At 46.2% G+C, this 22,469-nt stretch overlaps 1 protein-coding gene across 1 annotated transcript; it reads left to right on the top strand.

Moving 5' to 3' along the window:
* The first annotated feature begins 10,035 nt into the window (after positions 1-10,035).
* On the top strand, positions 10,036-21,411 carry LOC115830372 (golgin subfamily A member 8S-like). The gene is made up of 19 exons (XM_030805952.1): positions 10,036-10,110; positions 11,793-11,912; positions 12,816-12,875; positions 13,057-13,137; positions 13,986-14,024; positions 14,287-14,334; positions 14,460-14,505; positions 14,601-14,704; positions 15,745-15,831; positions 15,939-16,046; positions 16,242-16,320; positions 16,700-16,932; positions 17,188-17,259; positions 18,509-18,596; positions 19,016-19,077; positions 19,646-19,746; positions 19,829-19,926; positions 20,022-20,177; positions 20,263-21,411. Exons 1-19 carry the CDS (start codon positions 10,063-10,065, stop codon positions 20,436-20,438), a joined length of 1,806 nt encoding a protein of 601 aa, XP_030661812.1. The 5' UTR covers positions 10,036-10,062; the 3' UTR covers positions 20,439-21,411.
* The last annotated feature ends 1,058 nt before the right edge of the window (positions 21,412-22,469 follow it).

A 22,469-nucleotide genomic window follows, 5' to 3' on the forward strand; every position in this document is an offset into this window, starting at 1 on the left:
ACATCTAGATAAGCCTTTTTTTTTTTTTTTTTTTTGAGACAGAGTCTTGCTCCGTCACCCAGGCTGGAGTGCAGTGGCGCGATTGGTTCACTGCAACCTCTGCCTCTCGGGTTCAAGTGATTCTCCTGCCTCAGCCTCCCAAGTAGCTGGGGCTTACAGGCATGTGCTACCACACCTGGCTAATTTTTGTATTTTTCATAGAGACAAGGTTTCCTCATGTTGGCCAGGCTGGTCTTGAACTCCTGATCTCAAGTGATCCACCCACCTTGGCCTCCCGAAGTGCTGGGATTACAGGGATGAGCCACCACCCCTGGCTATCAATATGTGCCTATCCCACCAGTAATGCCTGTGTTAGCCTGTTTTGCTTTGTTATAAAGGAATACCTGAGGCAGGATAATTTATAAAGAAAAGAGGTTTATTTGGCTCACGGTTCTGCGGGCTGTAGAAGAAGTGTGGTGCCGACATCTGCTTCTGGTGAGGGCTTCAGGCTGCTTCCACTCATGGCAGAAGGTGAAGGGGAGTAGACATCACATGGTGAGAGAGAAGGAAAGAGAGGAGGGAGGTGCCAGATTCTTTTTAACAGCCAGATCTCCTGAGAACTAAGATTACTCTATTTTATTTACGTTTTTATTTTTTTATTTATTATAATTTTTTTTGACGGAGTTTCACTCTTGTTGCCCAGGCTGCAGTGCAGTGGCGAGGTCTTGGCTCACCAGGTCGTCTGCCTCCCGGGTTTTGGTGGTTCTCCTGCCTCAGCCTCCCGAGTGGCTGGGACTGCAGGCATGCTCGGCTAATTTAGCTTTTTTTTTTCTTCTTTTTTTGTGGAGATGGGGTTTCTCCATGTTAGTCAGGCTGGTCTCAAACTCCTGACCTCAAGTTATCCGCCTGCCTCAGCCTCCCTGGGTGCTGGGATTGGAACAGGAATGAAAAGACATTTAAAAATGTATAAGCAAAAACTCAAGTTGTATGTAAAAAAACAAAACAAAACAAAAACCCTATTTCCCCCTGAGAATGAGAAAGAGCTGGAGTCCTTTGAAAGAAACTACCTGTTTTTCTATGGCTAGTGAGCCTTATCTCTCCTCCCTTCCCAGGCATTATAAAACCCTAATTCCCTAACTGCAACTGCAAGATCACTAAACAAATTGGTGCATTTACAATCCTTTAGCCAGATAAAAGTTCTCTAAGTCCCCACCAGATTAGCTAGATACAGAGTGCTGATTGGTGCATCCATGAACCCCAAGCTAGACACAGAGTGCTGATTGGTGCATATACAATCCTCCCACTAGACATAAAAGTTCTCCAAGTCTGCACCCCACTCAGGAGCCCAGCTGGCTTCACCTAGTGGATCCCGTGCCAGGGCTGTGGGCAGAGATGCCCGCCAGTCCCGCACCGCTCGCCTGCACTCCTTGGCCCTTGGACAGTCGATGGGACCGGATGCCGCGGAGCAAGGGGCGGCGCCTGTTGGGGAGGCTCTGGCTGCGCGGGAGCCCACGGCAGGGGGGAGGGGGGATTCGAGCATGGCGGGCGCATTCTGACATACAAAAGTTGAGAAAATTCATCACCAGCAGAATTGCACTACAAAAATATTAAAGGAAATTATTCAGGCAGAAAAAAATGATGAGAAGAAAAATCTATACAAAAAAATAAAAAAGTAAATATGTGAATAAATAGATTGTTTTCCTTAATTTTTGAACCTATTTTAAACATAAGCTGCTGTTGTTTTTCTTTTTGAGACATAGGGTCTCACTCTGTCACCCACACTGATGTATAGTGGCAGGATCACAGCTCACTGCAGTCTCAATCTCCCAGGCTCAAGCAATCTTTCCACCTCAGCCTCCCAAGCAGCTGCGTACAACAGGCATGTGCCACCATGCCCAGCTAATTTTTTTTTAAATTTTTAATAGAGATGAAGTCTCATTATGTTGCCCAGATTGATCTTGAACTTCTGGTCTCAAGTAATCCTCCTGCCTTGGCCTCCCAGAGTGCTGAGATTACAAGCATGAGCTACTATGCCCAGCCAAACATAGCTGTTTAAAGCAGAAATAACAACAATGAATTGTGAGCTTTATAACATATGTAGACATAAAATGTATGACAGTAGTAGGAAGGCTAGAAGGAGAATGCTAGATTATTCTGGTGTGAGGTTCTCAGGAATTTGCATATCATTATATACATTATATAAATAGGGTTATGATACAAAGTTCTAATATACATGAGGTTCTTATATATGAATTTGTATATCATTACTTGAAGGTCAACTGTAATAAATTCGAGTTATACACTGTTTGAAAAAGATGTATAGGCCAGGCGCAGTGGCTCACACCTGTAATCCCGGCACTTTGGGAGGCCGAGGCGGGCAGATCACAAGGTCAGGAGTTCAAGACCAGCCTGTCCAACATGGTGAAACTCCATCTCTACTAAAAATACAAAAATTAGCCAGGCGTGATGGCACACGCCTATAATCACAGCTACTCAGGAGGCTGAGGCAGGAAAATCGCTTGAACCCAGGAGACAGAGGTTGCAGTGAGCCGAGATCACGCCACTGCACTCCAGCCTGGGCAACAGAGCAAGAATCCATCTCAAAAAAAAAAAAAAAAAAAAAAAAGAATTTGGTGCTACTTTATAGATTTTTTAAGGTTTTTTTTTTTCATTTTTATATCCAGTATTTTTCGTTGCTTTCAGAGGGATAGGGTTGTCCAGGTATCTTGCCCACTATACTGCAAGAAATGAAAATCCTACATTCTTGGTTCAATGAATTATTAAAACAACAAAATATGTTAAAAAAAATTCCAGGTACCTTGAAGCCCTTAGAGGAAAGATCAATCCACAAATGTGAAACAACTAATGTCAGTATTTCAGATGTTAATTTTGGTGCTCTTTGTTGGAAAAATAGGCATGTAGACTAAAATATTTGTGTGTGGTGCTATGTTTAGTTCTATTTTTTATTTTAAAAATAAATACAGATAATCAGTTTCCCCATATCACGGAGTCAAAGTGTGTCTTCCCTCCCCTGCTGTGCAGTGTCACCTCTGTCACATCAATGGACATGTCTCTTTATAGGCTCTATTTGGTTGTGTTGGCCTACTTATCTCTGTGCCACACTATCTCGATTAGTAGTCTTTTAATATATATTTTCAATATATGCAATGTTTTGGCCTACCAATAATATCTTTCTTCAAGAATTTATGTTTGCCCTTTTTCATTTGCATGTGATTTCTAAAATCAACTTTAGTTTACCTATTGGGATGTTGACTGAGGATACATCTATAAATTTGAGGAAGATTAATTGATATTAGTATAAAATAGAAAACATAATGAAAACATTAACAAGTAAGAGATAGACACATTTAATTTTAAAAACACTGCAACAAGATGACAGCTGACTTGAGTTCCTTTGAATTCTTCATCACATTTAGTTAATGTGTTTATTACTTAAGTTAGCTCTCCACTATAGGTCCAATTCTTAATAGTTAACATTTATGAAATTATATTTATATATCATATACTGGCTGGGTATAGGAAAGACACTGCCCTGTCTTCATTTATTGGGAAAAAGAAATGGCTTTTTATCCCTAGTTCTATACTCCAGCTTTTTATTGTTTTGTAACTTCATTTGCTTTATTTCTTTCTTGTGTCATTATTGAATCATTTAAGGCTATGAACTTTCCTTTCAATGTAGTGTTAGCAATAGCCCATTAGTTTTGACATGTAATGTTTCCATTATTGTTACTATAAAGACAGTTTCAAGTCTCCTTTCAAAATTTTCCTTCCTCTAGGGCTGTTTATGAGCCGGTTTAAAACTTTCCAGGTTTGTGGGATTTTATTGCCTTTACTCTCCTTTGTTGAAATAAAGTTGCATTACCTAATAGTCAAGAATGTGGTCTGTTTTATTTCTCTGTCTCTTTCTTTAATGTTGTGGCAATGGCCAGGAGTGGTGGCTCACACTGGTAATCCCAGCACTTTGGGTGGCCAGAGCAGGAGGATAGCTTGAGCTTAAGAGTTCAAGACCAGCCTGGGCAACTTAATGAGACCCTATCTCTTTTTTAAAAATATTTAAGACAAAAATAAAATAAACTTGTGGTTATATGTAAGATAAATAAAACATAAAATTGACCATTTTAACTTAATAGTGTATAGTTCTGTGGCATCAGTCCATTCACACTGTTGGGCTAGTTCTCATTTTTACAGCTATGGAAATGTTAGTTGGCTTATTTCCTTTTTTCCCCCCCTCACATTCAAAAGTCAGTAATGTGTCTTGCTGAGCATGGGTCATTATTTCATTCATTCATCATTCATTCATTCATTCATTTGAGACAGGGTCTTGCTCTGTTGCCCAGGCTGGAGGGCAATAGTGTGATCATAGCTCACTGCCGCCTCGCACTCCTGGGCTCAACCAGTCCTTCTGCCTCAACCTCCAGAGTAGCTGGGACTGCAGGCGTGCCCCACTACACTGGGCTAATTTTAAAATTTTTTTGTAGCGATGGAGTCTCCTTATGTTGCCCGGACTGGTCTCGAACTCTTGGCCCCAAGTGACCCTCCCACGTAGCCCTCCCATAGTGCTGGGGTTATAGGTATAAACCACCACACCTGGCCTTTATTTATTTTTAAATTTTATTTTTAGAGATGGAGTCTCACCCTGTTACCCAGGCTGGAATGCAGTAGCACAGTCATAGCTCACTACAGCCTCAAACTCCTAGGCTCAAATGATTCTAAGTAGGTAGGACTATAGCTGCATACCCAGCTAATATTTTTAATTTTTATGGTTCTCTTTGGTGTTCTGTTTATCCATTTACTGTTAGGAAGTAAATCCCCAAAGAGTATGTTTGCTTTGCCCGAGGGAGTCTTTTGCTACATACTGCTGTACATAATGAAAACTAAAACAGGGACTAAGTTTTCAGCCTTGTGACCTTATGGTGACTCAAACAGAGGCTTCATCAAAGGCAGATTCGTAAATGAACTTGGTGTGTGTAGGTGGTTATGCTTGGCATTATTGCCTGTAATAGTATGATAGGGATGATTTCAGTGTCCGCCAACAGGTAACTGGTTAAGTAAACTGTGGTACATCCAAGTGATGCATACTGTGCAGTTGAAAAGAAGAATGAGAAAGACTCTGTACTCGTCTAGAAGAACTCGAATATATTGTGTGTGTTTTTTTTCAGAGGAAAAAGGAATGGGATCATATGTGTGGTATGCTACTTTTTGTGTTGTAGAGAAGAGTAGAATAAGAATATACATGTGTATTTGCAAAGATAAATTCTGAAAAGATATATAAGAAACCAATTAAAAGTGTTTGGCTGTGGAAGGAGTATAAGACTGTGAATGGGATTTTACTGCACACTTTTATGGTTATATTTAAAATTTTTCTGAATTATGTATTTGTACACATGACCCTTTTAAAAATAAGTGAATGAAGGAATGAAGTCGGATTATGAGAAAGAGATAAGAACAAAGGATCTAAGGGGCTGCCCATCTTTTTATACCCAGTGAATATTAATACATAACAATAGCAGCAAAAATTGGAAGAGTAGCCCCAGTAGGGTAGGGAGTCAGCCTTTCCTTTGTCTTTTCTTCAATTTCCTATATTAAAAAAAGTATTCTGAGAACAATAAAACAATTTAAAAATGTCTCCAGATCTCTTAAAATAAATGAAGATGGGGCAGCTTTATGTAGTGCACTTCCCAAAAATGGGCTGGTTTCCCTGAAGAGGAAGGGATTCTAGCCTACATGGGATACATACAGGAGAAAAAATAAGAAAAAGAAAAGAGATTTAAATATAAATAAATGAAAGTAACACTTCTCCCTGATTATAAAGGAAATCACATTCTTTTTATAATAAGTTGTGTGACAAATATTAAGAAAAATCTTTAATTTGCCACTCAAAACATTCTGGTTTGTTGCTTTTTTTTTTTTTTTTTTTGAGATGAAGTCTCACTCTGTTGCCCAGGCTGGAGTGCAGTGGCACAATCTCAGTTCACTGGAAGCTCTGCCTCCTGGGTTGATGCCATTCTCCTGCCTCAGCCTACGGAGTAGCTGGGACTACAGGCGCCCGCCACCAGGCCCAGCTAATTTTTTTTGTATTTTTTGTAGAGACGGGGTTTCACTGTGTTAGCCAGGATGGTCTGGATCACCTGACCTCATGATCCGCCCCCCTCGGCCTCCCAAAATGCTGGGATTACAGGCGTGAGCCACCGCGCCCAGCCGGTTTGTTGCTTTTTATACTTTTTTATGCATATAAACATTTTGAAAAGTAGAATCATAATAGATAGTCTTTTGTCACTTACTATATTTTGGGCATATTTCTGTGGCAGTAAATATATCCTGGCATCATCATTTTTAATAGCTGGATGTATATTAAGTTAATCATTGGCACCCCAGAGGTGAATTTTCTTATATATACATTTTAATGGACTCGAGCAAGCATTTTTGGACTGAATTCATAGAAGTAGAATTTCTGGAGGGTAATAATTTTTAGGGTCTTTAATAGAAATTTTCAAATTATCCTCCAGGAAAAGTGGGTCAGTTTATACTCCCACCAACAGGGACAGAGCTCCAGGTTCCCCCTTCCATTTGTCATCGTTCTGCCTTTGTACAGAAAATGTCATTGTTTTCATGACATTTCATTGATTTCTAGTGCTTTTGAATCTTTTTTATATACCTACTGGCCATTTTTATTTTTGTGAGAAGTGCCTGTTTCTCCATTGCCCATTTTTTGTTGAAAATCATTTTTTTTTTCTGAGTAATTTTAAAGATTTCTTTATAGGCTAAGGATACAAACTTTTTATTTGTCACTGAGGTTACAAAAACTTTCTCCCAGTAATTTGTCATTTCATTTTATTTTTTCTTTTCTTTCTTCCTACCCTTCCCTTTCCTTTGCTTTTTTTCTTTCCTTGCTTTTTTCTTTCCTTTCTTCCCTTCCTTTTTTCTTTTCTTTTCTTTCTCCTTCTTTCTTTCTTTCTTTCTTTTCTTTTTCTTTTTCTTTTTTTTTTTTTTTTTTTTTTTGAGACGGAGTCTCGCCGTGTCACCCAGGCTGGAGTGCAGTGGCGCAATCTCGGCTCACTGCAAGTTCCGCCTCCCGGGTTCACGCCATTCTCCTGCCTCAGCCTCCCCGAGTAGCTGGGACTACAGGCGCCTGCCACTACGCCCGGCTAATTTTTTTGTATTTTCAGTAGAGATGGGGTTTCACCGTGGTCTTGATCTCCTGACCTCGTGATCCGCCCGCCTCGGCCTCCCAAAGTGCTGGGATTACAAGCGTGAGCCACTGCGCCCGGCCTTTCTTTTCTTTTTCTTTCCTTCCTTCCTTCCTTCCGTCTTTCTTTCCTTTCTTTTCCTTTTCCTTTTCCCCTTCCCTCCCTCCCTCTTTCCCTCCTTCCTTCCTTCCTTCCTTCCTTCCTTCCTTCCTTCCTTCCTTCCTTCTTTCTCCCTCCAAACTCCAAAGTCACATTTCTCTTAATTTTTATCCTGCCAAATTGGAAAGCGTTTTAACTTAGTGATTTTTGTGTAAACAGGAGCAGGAGAGAATGTAATTATTTAGGTCTCGCTCTCACCCAGGCTGGAGTGCAGTGCCACAATCATAGCTACTGCAGCCTCGAACTCCTGGGCAGAAGCAGTTTTCCCACCTCAGCCTGCCGAGTAGCTAAGAGTACAGGTGTGTGCCACTATGCCCAGCTGTTTTTTAAAGTTTTTTGTGGAGATGTGAATTCGCTGTGCTTCCCAGGCTTGTCTTGAACTCCTGACTTCAGGTAATCCTCCCACCTTGGCTTGTCAAAGCCCTAGGATTACATGTGTGAACTACTGCTCCTGGCTGAGAGTTTAGTTTTCTTTGCTAGTGCTGTTCTTAGTATCTTTTCATATTTGAGGCTTTGGTGCTAGTGCTGAAGTATTACACTCACCATCCAAGGTTTACAGGACTTTTGTTTTAATATGGAACAGATAGAACTGTTTAGTTCTGCGTCTTTGCAGGCATACAGAATGTGCCTACCAGGACGCTGCTTTATATCCATTGAAAGCAAGAAGTAATACAATAAAACTTTGCCTGGCTAGAGGCTTTGAAGGAATGGAGTGTTCTGGTTGAATTCTATTAACTTGGAAGTATGAAGGTGAAAAAAATTCAGAACTTAAATTTCCTTGGAATGCAATTTGAAAATATAGCCAATGATTCCACTTCTCTAGTAAGTTTGGACATTCCAATCTACTTGGTGTTTTATTATGGAACTCCTAGTGTGCCTGAGACTTACAATGTGAAGATACTTTTTTAAGATTTTAGCTGTAAGAGGATGTAAATGGTTTTGTATGAGGTCAGGCTGGATGAGAACTAATACTTGTAAATATACTTTTTAGACTAAACTTCTGACTGCCACTTGTTTTCTTATTGAACTCATAAAAATAAAACACACTGGATGGAGGGTGGGAGTAGGAAGGAGAGTTAAGTGTTTTAATTGCATGTCATTGTTTCATATTGAGATAGAACATATAGTATCCCTGGCTTTGGACCTACAGAAGGAAACACATTTTTCTACCTGCTGTATGCCAGAGGTTCCTGAGCACCTGGAGGGATTACTGCAGCACAGATTGCTGAGCCCTGCTCCAGAGATTCTGATTCACCAGGTCCAGGGTAGGGCCTGAGAATTTGCACTTACAGAAAGTTCTCAGGTGCTGCTGATGCTGCTAGTCCAGAGACTACATTACTGAGAACCACTCTTGTCTACTAACTGTAAATTGTAGAACTCTAAACAAAAGCTTAGTTTGGTCTGGGATAAGAAGCACACATAAGTTATGGAGCAAATCATGAAAGATTGAACCCTTGATCCCAGCCTCGTGTGAAATACAGGTAACAAGCAGTACACAGTGACATAACACAATTCTTGGTTTTCATGATTGCAAGTCATAGCCAAGTATCAAGTGAGAAATTCAGTTTCATTTGCAAGGCTTAGAGAAGCCAACTGATTCTAGAAAAATGGACCTTGTATTTGTTTTAAATTGGTAAAGAGCTTTGAATTGGTAGAGTTTTAAATTGGTAAAGAGCTTTGCTTATTAAATTGAAAACTTTTAAAATTTACTTTGTATTTTATTTCTTTTGAGATGGAGTCTCGTTCTGTCACCCAGGCTGGAGTGCAGTGGTGTGAGCTTGGCTCACTGCAACCTCCATCTCCTGGGTTCAAGTGATTCTCCTGCCTCAGCCTCCCGAATAGCTGGGATTACAGGCACCCACCACCACGCCTGGCTAGTTTTTGTATTTTTAGTAGAGATGGGGTTTCACCCTGTTGGCCAGGCTGGTCTCGAACTCCTGACCTCAGGTCATCCACCCGCCTTGGGCTCCCAAAGTGCTGGGATTACAGGCGTGAGCCACTGCACCCGCCCCCAAAGATTTGTGTTTTTACAGATATTAGACATGTTTCTTGTTTAAGAAAAAAAGTCTTAACAATAACATAGGAGAATAAGATAAACGTTTTTCCACAAAAGAGAATCATTGTGATTATTTTATCTTATTGGAATGTTGGATAATATAGTCTGCTTCATTAATCATCAAGCGTGCTATGGATTTTCCATTTTTATAGGATCTGTATCTCAGTTAAGGTAGTACTGGTAATTTTTTTACTGTATTTGAAGATGAAAAATATAAGCCAAAATCATAGACCTTGCATAGAAGCTGGGTAATGAAGGCAGCTCTGGAGGAACACATAGATACACATACACAGAAACACACATATATATATATAAAGTATACACACATAACATTTTTAAACATTTTAAAGCAAAAGCTGGCCCCTCCCCTCTCACAGAGTGGGCAGGACAGCAGTTGCATGGGCAGCTTTCCTTGTGAGCCACAGGTCCCTCTGGACACACTGGGGCCCAGCCACACCCCCCTTTCCCTTTCATCTTTGTCATTGACCAATGGGCTTGGAGCATTAAGGCCACACCCCTATTCTGCATTCTACTGGGGCCCTGGTTACGCCTCCTCTGGCTCAGTCACACAGCTGCCTGGTAGGTGACTGGAGGCGTTGATTAGTGCTCGCTGGGATTTCGCTGACGTGGCCCCAACCCTGCCTCCCTACCCACCCCACGATGGCAGAAGAAACTCGACAGAGCAAATTGGCTGTAGCCAAGACAAAGGTAAAAACGCACCAGGTCATCACCCCCCAACCCAGCCACAGATCCCCTCCGATGACAAGACCACTGCCAGAGTCCATACCACTCCTGAGGCACACCGGACTGGGCCCCCCAACCCTGGCGCCTCTGGGCTCCACCCACCAAAGTCTTCTCAGTCAGCCCTGCCCCTTAAGCAAGCAGCCCAGTCCCTGCCCTCGCCAGTTACCCCAGGGTGACTTTGGGTGGGTGACTCCTGGGGATTCCCACTCCATTACTGGGCCCTCACCTCCTGCCGCCCCAAACTCGACCTCCCTGGTCTCTTTGGGCTAGCGTCTCCAAGGACCTCGGTCCCCCAGCCCCAGGCCCTGCCCTCGCCAGTCATCCCTGGGTGACTTTGGGCTGGTGACTGCTGGAGCTCCCTGCTGCAGACTCTGCCCTCCCCTCCTGCTGCCTCAAGGTCGACCTCCCTGGGCTCTTTGCACTGGCATCTCCAAGGAGCTGGGTCCCAACCCTGTGTTTCCCTCCCCCATTGTAGAGCAGCAACTCGGACATTGTGCTGATGTGGTCCCTCCCCCCGACCAGGAGGAGTAGAATGTAGTGATGTCACAATCCACCTAGGAACTGTCGTTACTGCAAGACCAGCCTTTGATCTTATGACCCAGTCCCCTAAGCGTTGTCACCCCATTCTGATTCCTCTGGTCACAGCACAAATTTCCAGCTGGAAGGGGAATGGAGATTATGGGATCTAGGAGCAAGAGGTTTCAGGCTGCCTCACTCCCTTAACATAGACATTGACAGTAGGAAAAGCCTACAGTTCCCCCATGAGCTCAAAAGCTTCACAGTGTCTCTGGGTGGCAATGGGAGAATTGGTTTGGTTTGGTTTTCTCCCAGGCTTCTACTTTCCAGAGAGATTTCAACATTCTTTTCTCAGTTCTCTATCTCATATTCTAATTCTCCATGGTTCTGGGACCAGACTGCCCTTCAGTCAGTGGTCTCTGAAGTGAGATTTGCTCATCTTCTGTGGAATAGATCTTGGGAAACTGAACTTGACATCTTGAATCTTGCTCATATTATCTCAACCTTGGGTACTTTGAGTGCCACAGGATAAATGTGGGGCATCTTTCTGAAGCATCAGTTTCCCTTGATTCTCTTGAGATCAAGAGAAAAAACATGAATGTACTTAGGGATGACAGTCACAGGTTTCTAAGAGTATACCAGACTTCTCTCTGAAATGAGACTTGGTTTGTCCTCTTTCTGATAAATTCCCAGATTTAACAAAAAGGCTGCCTTCTGCCATGAGGACACATTGATATAAAAGTTTGAGAGGTACTGGTGCACTTCTTCACACTAACAGACGTGTGAGAATGTCTGACTCTAAACCACACGGCATACAGTTCCTGCCTACTTAATGTTTACTTTTCTACCTCTGCCTCTGGTTTTGGCCCCTGGCAGCTGCTGATTCTTGGCAAAACCTCAGAGCTTGGAGTCAGAAGACTGAGTTTCAAAGTCCCAGTATCGCCTTTTTCTTTTTTATAGCCATGATATCAATCCCTCTCAGTCACTAAATGATTGTGACAACACCTTGTACTGTTGTTGGTGTCATTACATCAGATGGTGTATAAGAGTATTTTGTAAAAACTGTAAAGGAGGATGTGGCTGTAGGGGCTGACAGTTCTCATGAGTATTACTGCTCTTCTTTCCCACAGTTTAAAGAATATTGGCAGAGAAAGAGCCGTAGAGTTACAGCAGGAGCGAAGAGGAACAGGAAAACAAATGGCAGTATCCCTGAGACAGCCCCTTTTGGTGGTTGCCAGTCGCCTGGGGATGTGAGTCTTGGCTGGCCAGGCTCCTGGGGACAGGGGGCCCAAGGGGCAGTAGAGGGTAATTGTTAAAATTGTGGATGGACTGTTGGGTACTGGTTAAGAATTTGGGGTTTGGCTGGATGTGGTGGCTCACGCCTGTAATCCCAGCACTTTGGGAGACTGAGGCAGGCAGATCACGAGGTCAGGAGGTTGAGGCCATCCTGGCCAACATGGTGAAACCCCGTCTCTACTAAAAAATACAAAGAAATTTGCCAGGCATGGTGGCGGGTGCCTGTAGTTCCAGCTACTCAGGAGGCTGAGGCAGGAGAATGGCGTGAACCTGGGAGGCAGAGCTTGCAGTGAGCCGAGATTGTGCCATTGCACTCCAGCCCAGGAGACAGAGCGAGACTGTGTCTCAAAAAAAAAAAAAAAAAGGAATTCTGGGTTTGAATCCTGCCTCTCCGCCTCTCCGTCTGGGAGGGATATGATTTACGGCAATTTGCTTGAGCTCTTTGGGCCTCTCTTTTCACATCTGTCTAACAGAGGTGGTATTGTTTGACTTCCATTTGTGAAGTTTAAATGGGATTTGTTATTGTTGTTTTTATGTTAATCCCTAGTACATAGTACATGGCCTGCTGTAAACACCCAGGACACCCAGCATTGCTGTTTGATTTTCCTCATCCCCAGTATCAAGGGGAAGCCAGGACAATGAGAACAGTCACTTGCCATCAGGAGTCATTGAAATGGCCCCAGGGTGGGATGGTGGGGAGATAAGAACCATGAGAGAAGTTGGCACAGAGTTATGGGACAAAGGTCCAAGATAGGCAGAAAAGAAAATGTTGCCAGTTGATGGGGAAGAAAGGAAGTCAGAGGGCTCAGACACTGAGGGGGACAGAACATCTTCATATGCACTCTCATCTCTTGTAGTCAGCAACAGGTTTCCACGGGGAGGGCCCTACATCATCGGCTACCCTGAAGGATCTGGAGGTAAGAGGCTCTGGGTGGAGGTGCAGTGACCCTGCAGGCCAGCCCTCCAACCTCCTCACACAGAGGGGACTGGGTACTCCTCTGCCAGCTGAGACAGCCCACACACCCCAGCCCTAATGATTGTTCTCTCTACCTCTCCCCAAACTCCTGCTCCACCTCCTGCTCTCTGCATGCGCCTCAGAGCCCGTGCCAAGAACCGGCAGTAGTCTGGGATTCAAGGTCCGTAAAAATCAATCAGCTAAAGAACACCATCGAATATTTGGTAAGAGTTCAGTGGGGTCCCCTGATTCCATGCTGCCAATCCTGGGCTGGTTTCCCCTTAGGGCCCTGAAGAAAGAGCTGGGGGCCCCTGGTGCCAAGGGTAAATAGGGAGCTGGGGTGCCCAGGCCTCACCTGGAGGGACCCCAGAGCATGCAGCATGGCTCTTCTTTTGCTGCCCTCTTTGCCGACTCTCTCCTCTCCAGACATCCCTGCTCGAGTCCTTGCTACACACGCCCTGGGGTTGTTGCCTCTGGGAATTGCTACCCTGACTGGTTGTCAGGGGCCTGTATTTCTGCTGTGACTCAGTCCCTAATTTGCTCTTCGATTCTGGACAAGCCACCTCTCCTTTTTGGGCTCGTGTTTCCAGAGGAGGTAGTGAGTATCAAAGGTCTCTGTTAGCTCTGAGAGCCTGAGATTTAAAGGCCTCCGAGAATGGAAACCTCAGGGCCAAGGGCTCCTGTCTGTCCTTTTCCATCCTGTGTCTGCTGTGAAGAACCGTACCTGGCCCGTACGTGCTCAGTAAATGTTTACTGAATGAACGCACTTTTCTAAATCACAAGCTGCCAGAAGGAGGGGCCTTTCTCAAACTCCATCTCTAGGGGTTTATGTTACTGTCCTCTCAAGAGAGTCCTGATTCAGACTTTGAGTTCTGTGGCTGTGGGCAAAAACCAACAAAGACCCAAATCCTCTGTCCTTGGGAGCTTGAGGAGAGTTTACCGTTCGTGTTCCCATTATGTCTGAGAACTTTGCCTTTAAAATCCATTCCTGGCCCCTGCCTACCGCTTCCTGGTCTGGGCAATAGAGTTGAGGGGGCCACCCTCCATCACCTTCATTTGACTCTCCCCACAGAAACAACAGAAGAAAGAACTGGAACATCACCTGGAAGAAGTAACATGATTTCCTTTCCTCGTGACATGACTGCTGGGTTTGGGGGGCACTCAGACATAGAGGCCTCAGTCTCATCTCACCCACTCCCAGCCTGGGGAAGAAGGCTCACTCCTCACATTCCACCCCATCCCCACAGGGCCTCTCATAACCTGGTCCCATGGGTGGGCCTGTCCTGGGGCATTGGTGGCATTTTGGGGGCATGTCTCTTGCTGTGCCGTCTCTGCCTCCCCCTGGTAAGAGCTCTGTCTTCCTCTTCCTATAGGAAAAGAAAGCAAACAACAAAACACAGAGAGCTGAATGGCAGCTAGAAGTGAGTGGAGGGTGTGAAGTCTCCTCCTGTCCTCCCGAGAATGTTTCTTTCCTTCTCTTTCAGCACTTGCTTGGCTTTTCTCCCAAAGGTTCAAATCGAGAATTGAATACAGAGAAAGATGACTCCATACGGACCTGTGTCGCACAAAAGGTGTTCTCAGACACTTTGAAGGTAGGAATCTGGGCACCCTGTCATCCTTCAACCTGGCACCTTGACAGGTCTTCAGGGGGAGTCCTTTGGGCCCCATCTCAACTCTCTCATTGCAGAAGAGTCCAAGGATCTGGCAGGCCACCTGCAATGTTCATTGCAGTGTATAGGAGAGTTGGAGCGGGCTCTCTCTGCTGTCGCCACCACACAGAAGGATATCAGTGTGAGTTCAACCACTTGCCCTGTCCCCTGGGTGCCCGGCTTCACAGATGGAGGAGTGAGCCTAAAGGTCCCTTCTGCAGGATGGAGTGTCCTGCCCAGAAGGCAGCATGGCCATTTCTCGCTGCTTTTGTTTATGGTTGTTAGAGGCAGCCTGGGGCTGAGTCAGCTGCTGTGGGTGAGTTGGGGGGCACTGTGGGGAGTGAGCACTGGACACAGAGCTTGGAGGCCAAGTGCCTGCCCTGCCCTTACCTGGCTGTGGTCTTGGCCAGGTCCTAGGTGGGGTATTGGGTACTCGTACTGTGAAGGTACAGAAGAGTACCTTTAATATGTTACCATTTCTGTAGAGAGGGGAAATGTGTGTGTGTGTGCGTGTTTGTGTACATACTATGATAATAGACATAAAACATGTCTGAGAGGGTTCATAAAAAATTCAGGAGAGAGCAACAGGGTGGCTGGGAGATACTTCCTTTCTGTACTTTCTGAGTTTTGGACTATGCGAATATATCATCGTTTCAAACAGTGGACATAAAGATTAATTTTCCCCTTCTTATCTGTGCCCCCACCCCCAGCAAGAAAAATGGGCTTAGAGAATCATATAGACCTGGGTGTTCAAATCCCAGCTCTGCCTAATTGATCTTAGGCAAGCACTTAACCTCAAATACTCCATGATTTTTCAAATACACAATAGAGGTAATCATAGTAACTGTCTCCTATGGTGGTTGCGAGGATTAAATGGGATTGCTAGCATGGTACCTGTTGAAGCACTCCATAAAGGTTCAAACAGTGGTAATAATAATAGTAATAACAATAGCAATATTATCTGATCTCTCTGGGCCTCTGATAGCCAGCTGTAAATTCAATCTCTTTCCCTGTCCCTTCCAACTTTTCTGAGTTCTTTTAAAAACCAGACTATGGGCTTGGAAATGCCTTGATCTTTACTGACCGAGTTGTTTATTGAGCCTAGCCCTGGCCCTTTTAAGGGGCACTCTGTGGAATGTCCCGGGCTCCCCAGATCGAAACTTCTTACTCTTCACCATCCAGTTCTCGAGCTGCAGTAGAGAACTTAGCTGGTGGCGGTTAAAGAAATCCACAGAGGAGAAGGCACGGCTGAAAACACAGCTAACACGGGTGAGGTTTTGCAGAGGGAGGGATGTGGAAGGAAGATGACCCCAGGTGGCCAGGAGCAGGTGAGGACCAGTGACAGCCGTTCCTAACTTCTGTGCCCATTCTTGCAGTTGAAGGAGTTACTGACCCAAGTCCAATTAGAACGAGATCAATATGCTTGCCAAATAGAAGGAGAGAGGGACCAGTGGCAGCAGAGGATGAGAAAAATGTCGCAGGAGGTGAGATCTGACCCTTCAGCCACCCCACCTTAGATAGGTCACTAGATCTTTCTGGGCATCTGTAAAATGAGAATAGTACAGCCAGAGGTGGTCATGGGTCTGGGCTTTGTGGGGGTGGGGGCAGAGAGGGAGATGGGAGCCTGCCCAGCCACCAGCCCCTCTCTCCAGGGCCCTTTCCCTCTGTGCTTTGGGCAGATTGACACATTGAAAGAGTCAAAACATCACTATACGCATCGGGTAGAGGAGCTGCAGTCCAAACTCAAAAATCAGATGGGTAAGATGGGGCTGGCATGACCTGGGAGCAGGACTGGCATCAGAGGGCTGTGGGGGTGGCTTAGAATGCCCTAGGGAGGTGGGTGGATGGAAGGGAGAGGGAGGCAGAGGGAAAGAGGTCTGTGCCAGGAGATAGCAAGTCGTCATCTCTATGAGCCTCAGTGTCCCTATCAGCAAAGGGGGCCCATTGTCAGCCACCCACAGTTCTCTCTATCTGAAAGTGGCTTTGAAGACAGGCTACCATCCAGGTGCAAGGAATCATTAGCAGCGAGGCCAAGTTTGGGGAGCCTGAGAGGAGCTGTGCACCAAGAGGAGGGGTTTTGTTTTGTTTTGTTTTGTTTGAGAATCCAGAGGCCCTTATTGTCTGCTTCCTTTCTCAGCTGAACCCTTGCCCCCGGAGCCCCCAGCATTGCCCTCTGAGGTGGAGCTGCAGCACCTGAGGAAGCAACTCGAGAGAGTGGCAGGAGAGCTCCAGGCCCAGGTCAAAAAGAATCAGTGCATAAGTCTCCTGAACCGGGTCCAAGAAGAGAGGCTTCGGAAGCAGGAGGAGAGGCTTCAGGAACAGCAGGAGAAGCTTCAGCAGCTGGCCAAGACACAGAGCATCTTCGAGGAGCTGGTGCGTTGCCTCAGCTGGGGAGCCTACCCTCCTCCCTAGCCCTCCGGGCCTTTGTTTCCCCACCTCTAAAATGGGGCAGTGTAGCCCTCACGTGAAATGTTACTTCTAAAGGCACCTGTGAACCAGGTGGCTGTGGGAGAGAGGGGATGATTTTTCTAACCTGCCTCCACCCTTCCTGGTGCCATGGGAGGCAGACACCAAGTTCTGGGGTCTCCAGCTGCAGTGGGTGGTTGCTGATTGCTTTTCTCTGTCCTGAACAATGAGAACAAGAGCACCCTGCATTTGGAGCAGCAAGTAAGGGAGCTACAGGAGAAGCTGGATGAGGTGAAGGAGACGGAAACCTCCACCCCATCCAAGAAGGGCTGGGAGACGGGCACTAGCCTCTGGGGAGGGGAGGTGCCAGGCCAGAGGCAGCTCCAGCCTGGGGGCTGGTGACCACAGCACCCCCCAGGGCAGTCCTGTGGCTGTTTCTTGCTTCCTGCCCTCTGACTTTTAGAGGTGGGTATCCCTGGGCTCCTCCCAGGTCTGGACATCATCATCCCAGCTAGAGGCATGGAGCCCCCCAGTCACAGGGGAAGAGACAGTGGTATAACAGGCTCCTTATGCCAGGCGCAGCGGCTCATGCCTATAATCCCAGCACTTTGGGAGGCTGAGGCAGGAGAATCACTTGAGGTCGGGAGTTTGAGATCAGCCTGGCCAATGTGGTAAAACCTCATCTCTATTAAAATTACAAAAAAAAAAAAAAAAATTAGCGGGGCATGGTGCATGTGCCTGTAATTCCACCTACTCAGGAGGCTGAGGCACGAGAATTGCTTCAGCCCAGGAGGTGGAGGTTGCAGTGAGCTGAGATTGCACCGCTGCACTCCTGCCTGGGCCACAGAGTGACACTCTTGTCTCAAAACAAAACAAAAAGACTCCTTACATTAAAACTGGATTCCAACCTCCGTTCCACTGGTCACCATTCAAGTACTTTGCATCTCTAAGTCTCTGTTTCTTTAACTTCAAAAGGAAGTTAGCATTTTCCTTACAGAGATGCTGAGGATTAAATGAGAAGAGGGTATGAGATTTGAGGCTGGGGAAGGAGGCATGGGGTTCTAGGAAAGCGAGGCAGTGACTTAGGCCTGGAGTAAGGGGACAGGGGCCTGGGCAGCCGACAGAGCCCCACAGTGCCCTCGCTACCCTATTAATGGGCCCAGAATCTGGAAACCAGCCACCACATGCCCGCACACCCAGGGTCTTCCTGCAGGTGGAGCTGAAGAGCCAAGAGGCTCAGAGTCTGCAGCAGCAGCCAGACCTTTACCTGGGCCACCTGCAGCAGTACGTGGCCACCTATCAGCAGCAGGTGGCCACCTATCAGCAGCTGACCTCTGAGAAGGAGGCGCTGCACAGGCAGTGACTGCAGCAGACCCAGCTAATGAACCAGCTGCAGCAGCAGGAAGCTTGGGGCAAAGCGGTGGCCGAGATGACCCGCCAAAAGTTGCAGGAGACCCAGGGGAGGGAGCTGCAAGGATGGGGCTGTGAGGGGGACGACCTGGCAAACTCCATCCCTTCTCACTCTTTCCTGGCCCCTTAGGAGCGCCTGGAAGCTACCAGCCAGCAGGACCAGCAGCTAACAGCCCAGTTGGGCCTCATGGCTCTCCCTGGGGAAGGTACTGGAGACCGTTCAGAGGAAGAGGAGAGAGCCCCAGGAGGAAGGGGGGACTGTTAGCAGCATAGGATTGAGGAGTTGGAAGAGACCTTTAGAACAGCTGGTCACTATGCCGACCGGGTGCCTGCACTAAGTCTGGCATCAGTGTGGTGACCTCCTGTGAGCAGGGGGCCACCAAGTTGCCTAAGGATGGCTGAACTCGCCCAGGTCAGAAAGGGAGCAGGTCAGAACTCCCACATCGACCAGTACTGGGAGTGTGCCTGGGCGGAATAGCAAGATGTTGATTCTTAAAAGTAAAAATAAAGAACAGCAGCTCATTCCTCTCTGGGGAGGAGCTGGCTCAGGGTTACACAGTGAGCGTGGAGGTAGAGGTGGGCCCACGGTACCTCCCTTTTTGGGTTGTCTGAGGACCCCTCTGGCCACCCCCCACAGGAGATGGAGAACCTCGGCCCATGCCGAGCGTCCCAGAGGACCTGGAGAGCGGGGAGGCCACGGTGAGCCTGACTCCCCCTGCACCCACTTTGCCACCTTCCTCTGTGGTCCCTCCAAGACCCGTTTATGCTCTTAGATTCCCTGCCTTCTGATTTCTCTGGACCCTCACCCGTTCCGAGAGCCAGTGGTCAGACACCATTTCACCTGTGACCAACAGGTGCACTCTCTGAGGCCCCAAGGGAAGGGGCTGTGCTCCAACTCTCTGCCCCATTTCTTCTGTGTATGCCCCTACAAGAATGCTCACATCTTGCCCTCAGGTGGCATTTTTCAAGTCCACTGGAGCCAGTGCCCAGGAGGAGCAGGCACGGTTATGAGAGCAGGTGAAAGAGCCGAGGGTGTGCTGCCAGTACCTGGCTCACCCGGTGGCCTCGGCCCAGAAGGAGCCAGAGGCAGTGGTCCCAGCCCCAGGGACTGGGGGCGAGTCTGTGAGTGGGGAGACCCACCGGGTCCTGCAGGAAGTCATGGAGAAGCTGGCCCACGCCAGGACTCCCCTCCGCCTTCTCCATGACTTGAAAATGCCACCTGAGGGCAGGTCACTGCCGAGATGTGACCACAATATTTTGGCTCTAGAGCAGCTTTATGGACCACCTGGAGGAGAAGGCAGACCTGAGTGAGCTGGTGAAAAAACAAGAAATACGATTCATCCAGTACTGGCGAGAGAGATGCCATCAGTGAGTGGGAGGCCAGGGCACGGCAGGGGGAGCTGCAGGACCATCAGAGAGGCCCCAGTGTCTGAGCCCTGTCCTCCCGCAGGAAAACCCATCACCTTTTAACAGAGCCAGGGGGCCATGCCAAAGATGCGGCACTGGGAGGAGGACCTCAGGCTGGCCCAGGACAGGGAGGAGATGAAGGTAGGGTGTGCAACAACTCTGTGGGGGTGTGGGTGGGGGTGGGTGTGAGGGTGGGCGCAGGCAGTGGCATGACAGCTGAGCACCCCTCCCTCCAGGTGAAGCTGCTGGAGCTGCAGCAGATGGTATCGGGGCCTGTGGCGACGACAACAATGGGCACAGAAAATTCCTGGCTGCTGCCCAGAACCCTGTTGATGAGCCCGGTCCAGGAGCCCCAGCCCCCCAGGAGCTTGGGGCTGCGGACAAGCATGGTGGTGAGTAGAGCCCTCAGGCGGGGTGGGCAGGCAGGAAGAGGGGGGCTCCCACTGTGCTCAGATCCCTGCCTCCCTCTCTCCAAAGATCTTTGTGAGGTGAACCTCAGCTCCTCTGCGCAAGGAGAGGCCAGGGAGGGTCCTCCCTGTGACAACCCTACTGCACAGCCAATCGTGCAGGACCACCAGGAGCACCCAGGCTTGGGCAGCAACTGCTGTGTTCCATTCTTTGGCTGGGCTTGGCAGCCGAGAAGAAGGAGATAAACATCATCATCATCAAAGAGCTGGCCAAGATATTTTTAAATAAGAAACCAAGTTATGGAGTTAATCTCCAACACAATTCATTTAGTTCATTTGAATGTTAGAGCCACTCATGATTATTTGTGTTTCTATTTTATAGTTTAAGTTTATTTGTAAAAAGTTAAAAGAGAGTGGGTCTCTGTGGCTTTCACTGATGTTCACTCTGGCATCCTTTAGTATTTTTCTTTTTTAATTTCATAATTGCAGGTCATTAGCATGCATATCGAGTTTGCCCTTATGTGGTGGGAATTCAAACACGCAAAGACCCACTCTTTGCACAAAACTGTTCTCGTTGGTTTGGAATAGGCTGCCATGCTTTTTTAATGTTATTGCAGCATGTATATTCATTACAGAATTCAGATAAAATTTGCCTATGTTCTGCTAGTGTTTGATCTAATCTTAATCACAGTGAGCTCTTCATTAGCTCTATATGTGGTTTGCCCCCAAGTGTGCACTGTTTATTACTTTGTAATATGCCACTATGAGTACTGACATTTAGAGTTGTTTAAAGGCCGAGAACTGGAAAGAGCCTTTCCTCCATTTTCTGTGTATTGGTGATGGGAGTCATAACCTTTTGGGGGAGCTTTTTAAATCTCACAGAAGAGGAAAGTGGCCTGCTCTGGCAGGTATGTGCAGGATAGAGTGTGTTTCATCTGTTCCGGTGCCAAGAATTAGGGCTGTATTATGGTGGTTCCCTTAGGATTTGTATGTGCTCTGGGCTCATGAAGATATTGCATCATGAGCTGCAGCAGTTGTACTCTTTTTCGATGACCTAAAAAGGGATGATTTCTGAGGAATGAAAGGTTCCCATCATTGACTGTGCATGTGGAAAACCTTTCCTAGCTTAGAGCATTTGTATCTATAATACATTTTAAAGTCAGAGTTCATGTTACCTGTTTTAATCACATGACTACATGCCTCAGTACACAAAGGGCACTGGTTGGCATTCTTCTTAATGTATTTAGTGAAGATCATAAGAAATCCTTTATGAGTTCAAATGTCCCTGGAGCAGGCATACAGGCTCTAGCCAAGAATGAATTAGAGTGAAGGAAAGCTGTGTGACACCTGGCATTCCTCTCTGTTCACGGAGCTTCTTTGAGGCTTGAAGATTGATTTTACCATCTAGACCTCTCTGGCTAATACCTATTCTTCATCCACCTTGGTTACTCTGACATAGGAATTTGCTTCTTTTCTTTGAATGGAAAACACTTTAAAAAATAATAAGAAACATTATTATAAACTAATACATGTGAGAGTACTTAGTTGAAACAAAAAGGAGTTTTAGTAAACAGTACTATACTATCTTTGAAAATCAAGGAGAAGTTTATGCAACTTAAAATGTTTACAAACTGCAGTGCAATCTACTGTTTGTGAATGTCAATGTATTATCAGGAAACGTGTCTATACAATCACACAGTTATATTTCCTCACAAACTTCTTTACAAAGAGTGAAATATGTTTCTGTACCTCTCGGTTTCAGTTAGGGACATGTTTTGTGCAATATTTATGTGATTGTGCCTATGCGTGATGAATGAATGCATTTCAGTCAGACATTGCCTAAATCACAACTTGATGATGCTTGGGAAAGACTCAACAGTTCAAACTTCATGAAGTTCTAATGTCTGTGTTCCAGAACACATGACATTATTAGGAGGTAGGGAGACGTGTGTGTGCTCCCTGGGGTGGGGATTTCTAGTTACTAGACCATCTCCAGATTTAGCATCTGGCTTCCTCCTGATACTTCTATGACATTAACAGGAGAGACACAATATGATTTAACCAATGGAATAACAGATTTGCCGGCATTCACTGAACGAGGGCAAATATTCGGTCCTTGTGACTTCAACTGACTCTTCCAAATTGTATGAATGTATCAATGTGTTAGATAAACCCAGTTTCAGAATGATAAAGAAAAAATGGTAGACCAAATAATGCGGCTAATTAAGAGTGGTACAATTTCTAGCCCGTGGGTTTAAAATGCACTTAAAGTCCTGT

The sequence above is a fragment of the Nomascus leucogenys genome, chromosome 24 (genome assembly GCF_006542625.1).
Source record: "Nomascus leucogenys isolate Asia chromosome 24, Asia_NLE_v1, whole genome shotgun sequence".
NCBI classification, from domain to species: domain Eukaryota; kingdom Metazoa; phylum Chordata; class Mammalia; order Primates; family Hylobatidae; genus Nomascus; species Nomascus leucogenys.

Bases quoted from the DNA above. Each gene is read 5' to 3' on its own strand.
- LOC115830372 (XM_030805952.1), top strand. From the start codon at position 10,063: ATGGCAGAAGAAACTCGACAGAGCAAATTGGCTGTAGCCAAGACAAAG. The intron at 10,111-11,792 runs GTAAAAACGCAC...TCTTTCCCACAG, and splicing joins TGGCTGTAGCCAAGACAAAG to TTTAAAGAATATTGGCAGAG. The intron at 20,178-20,262 runs GTGAGTAGAGCC...CTCTCTCCAAAG, and splicing joins GGCTGCGGACAAGCATGGTG to ATCTTTGTGAGGTGAACCTC.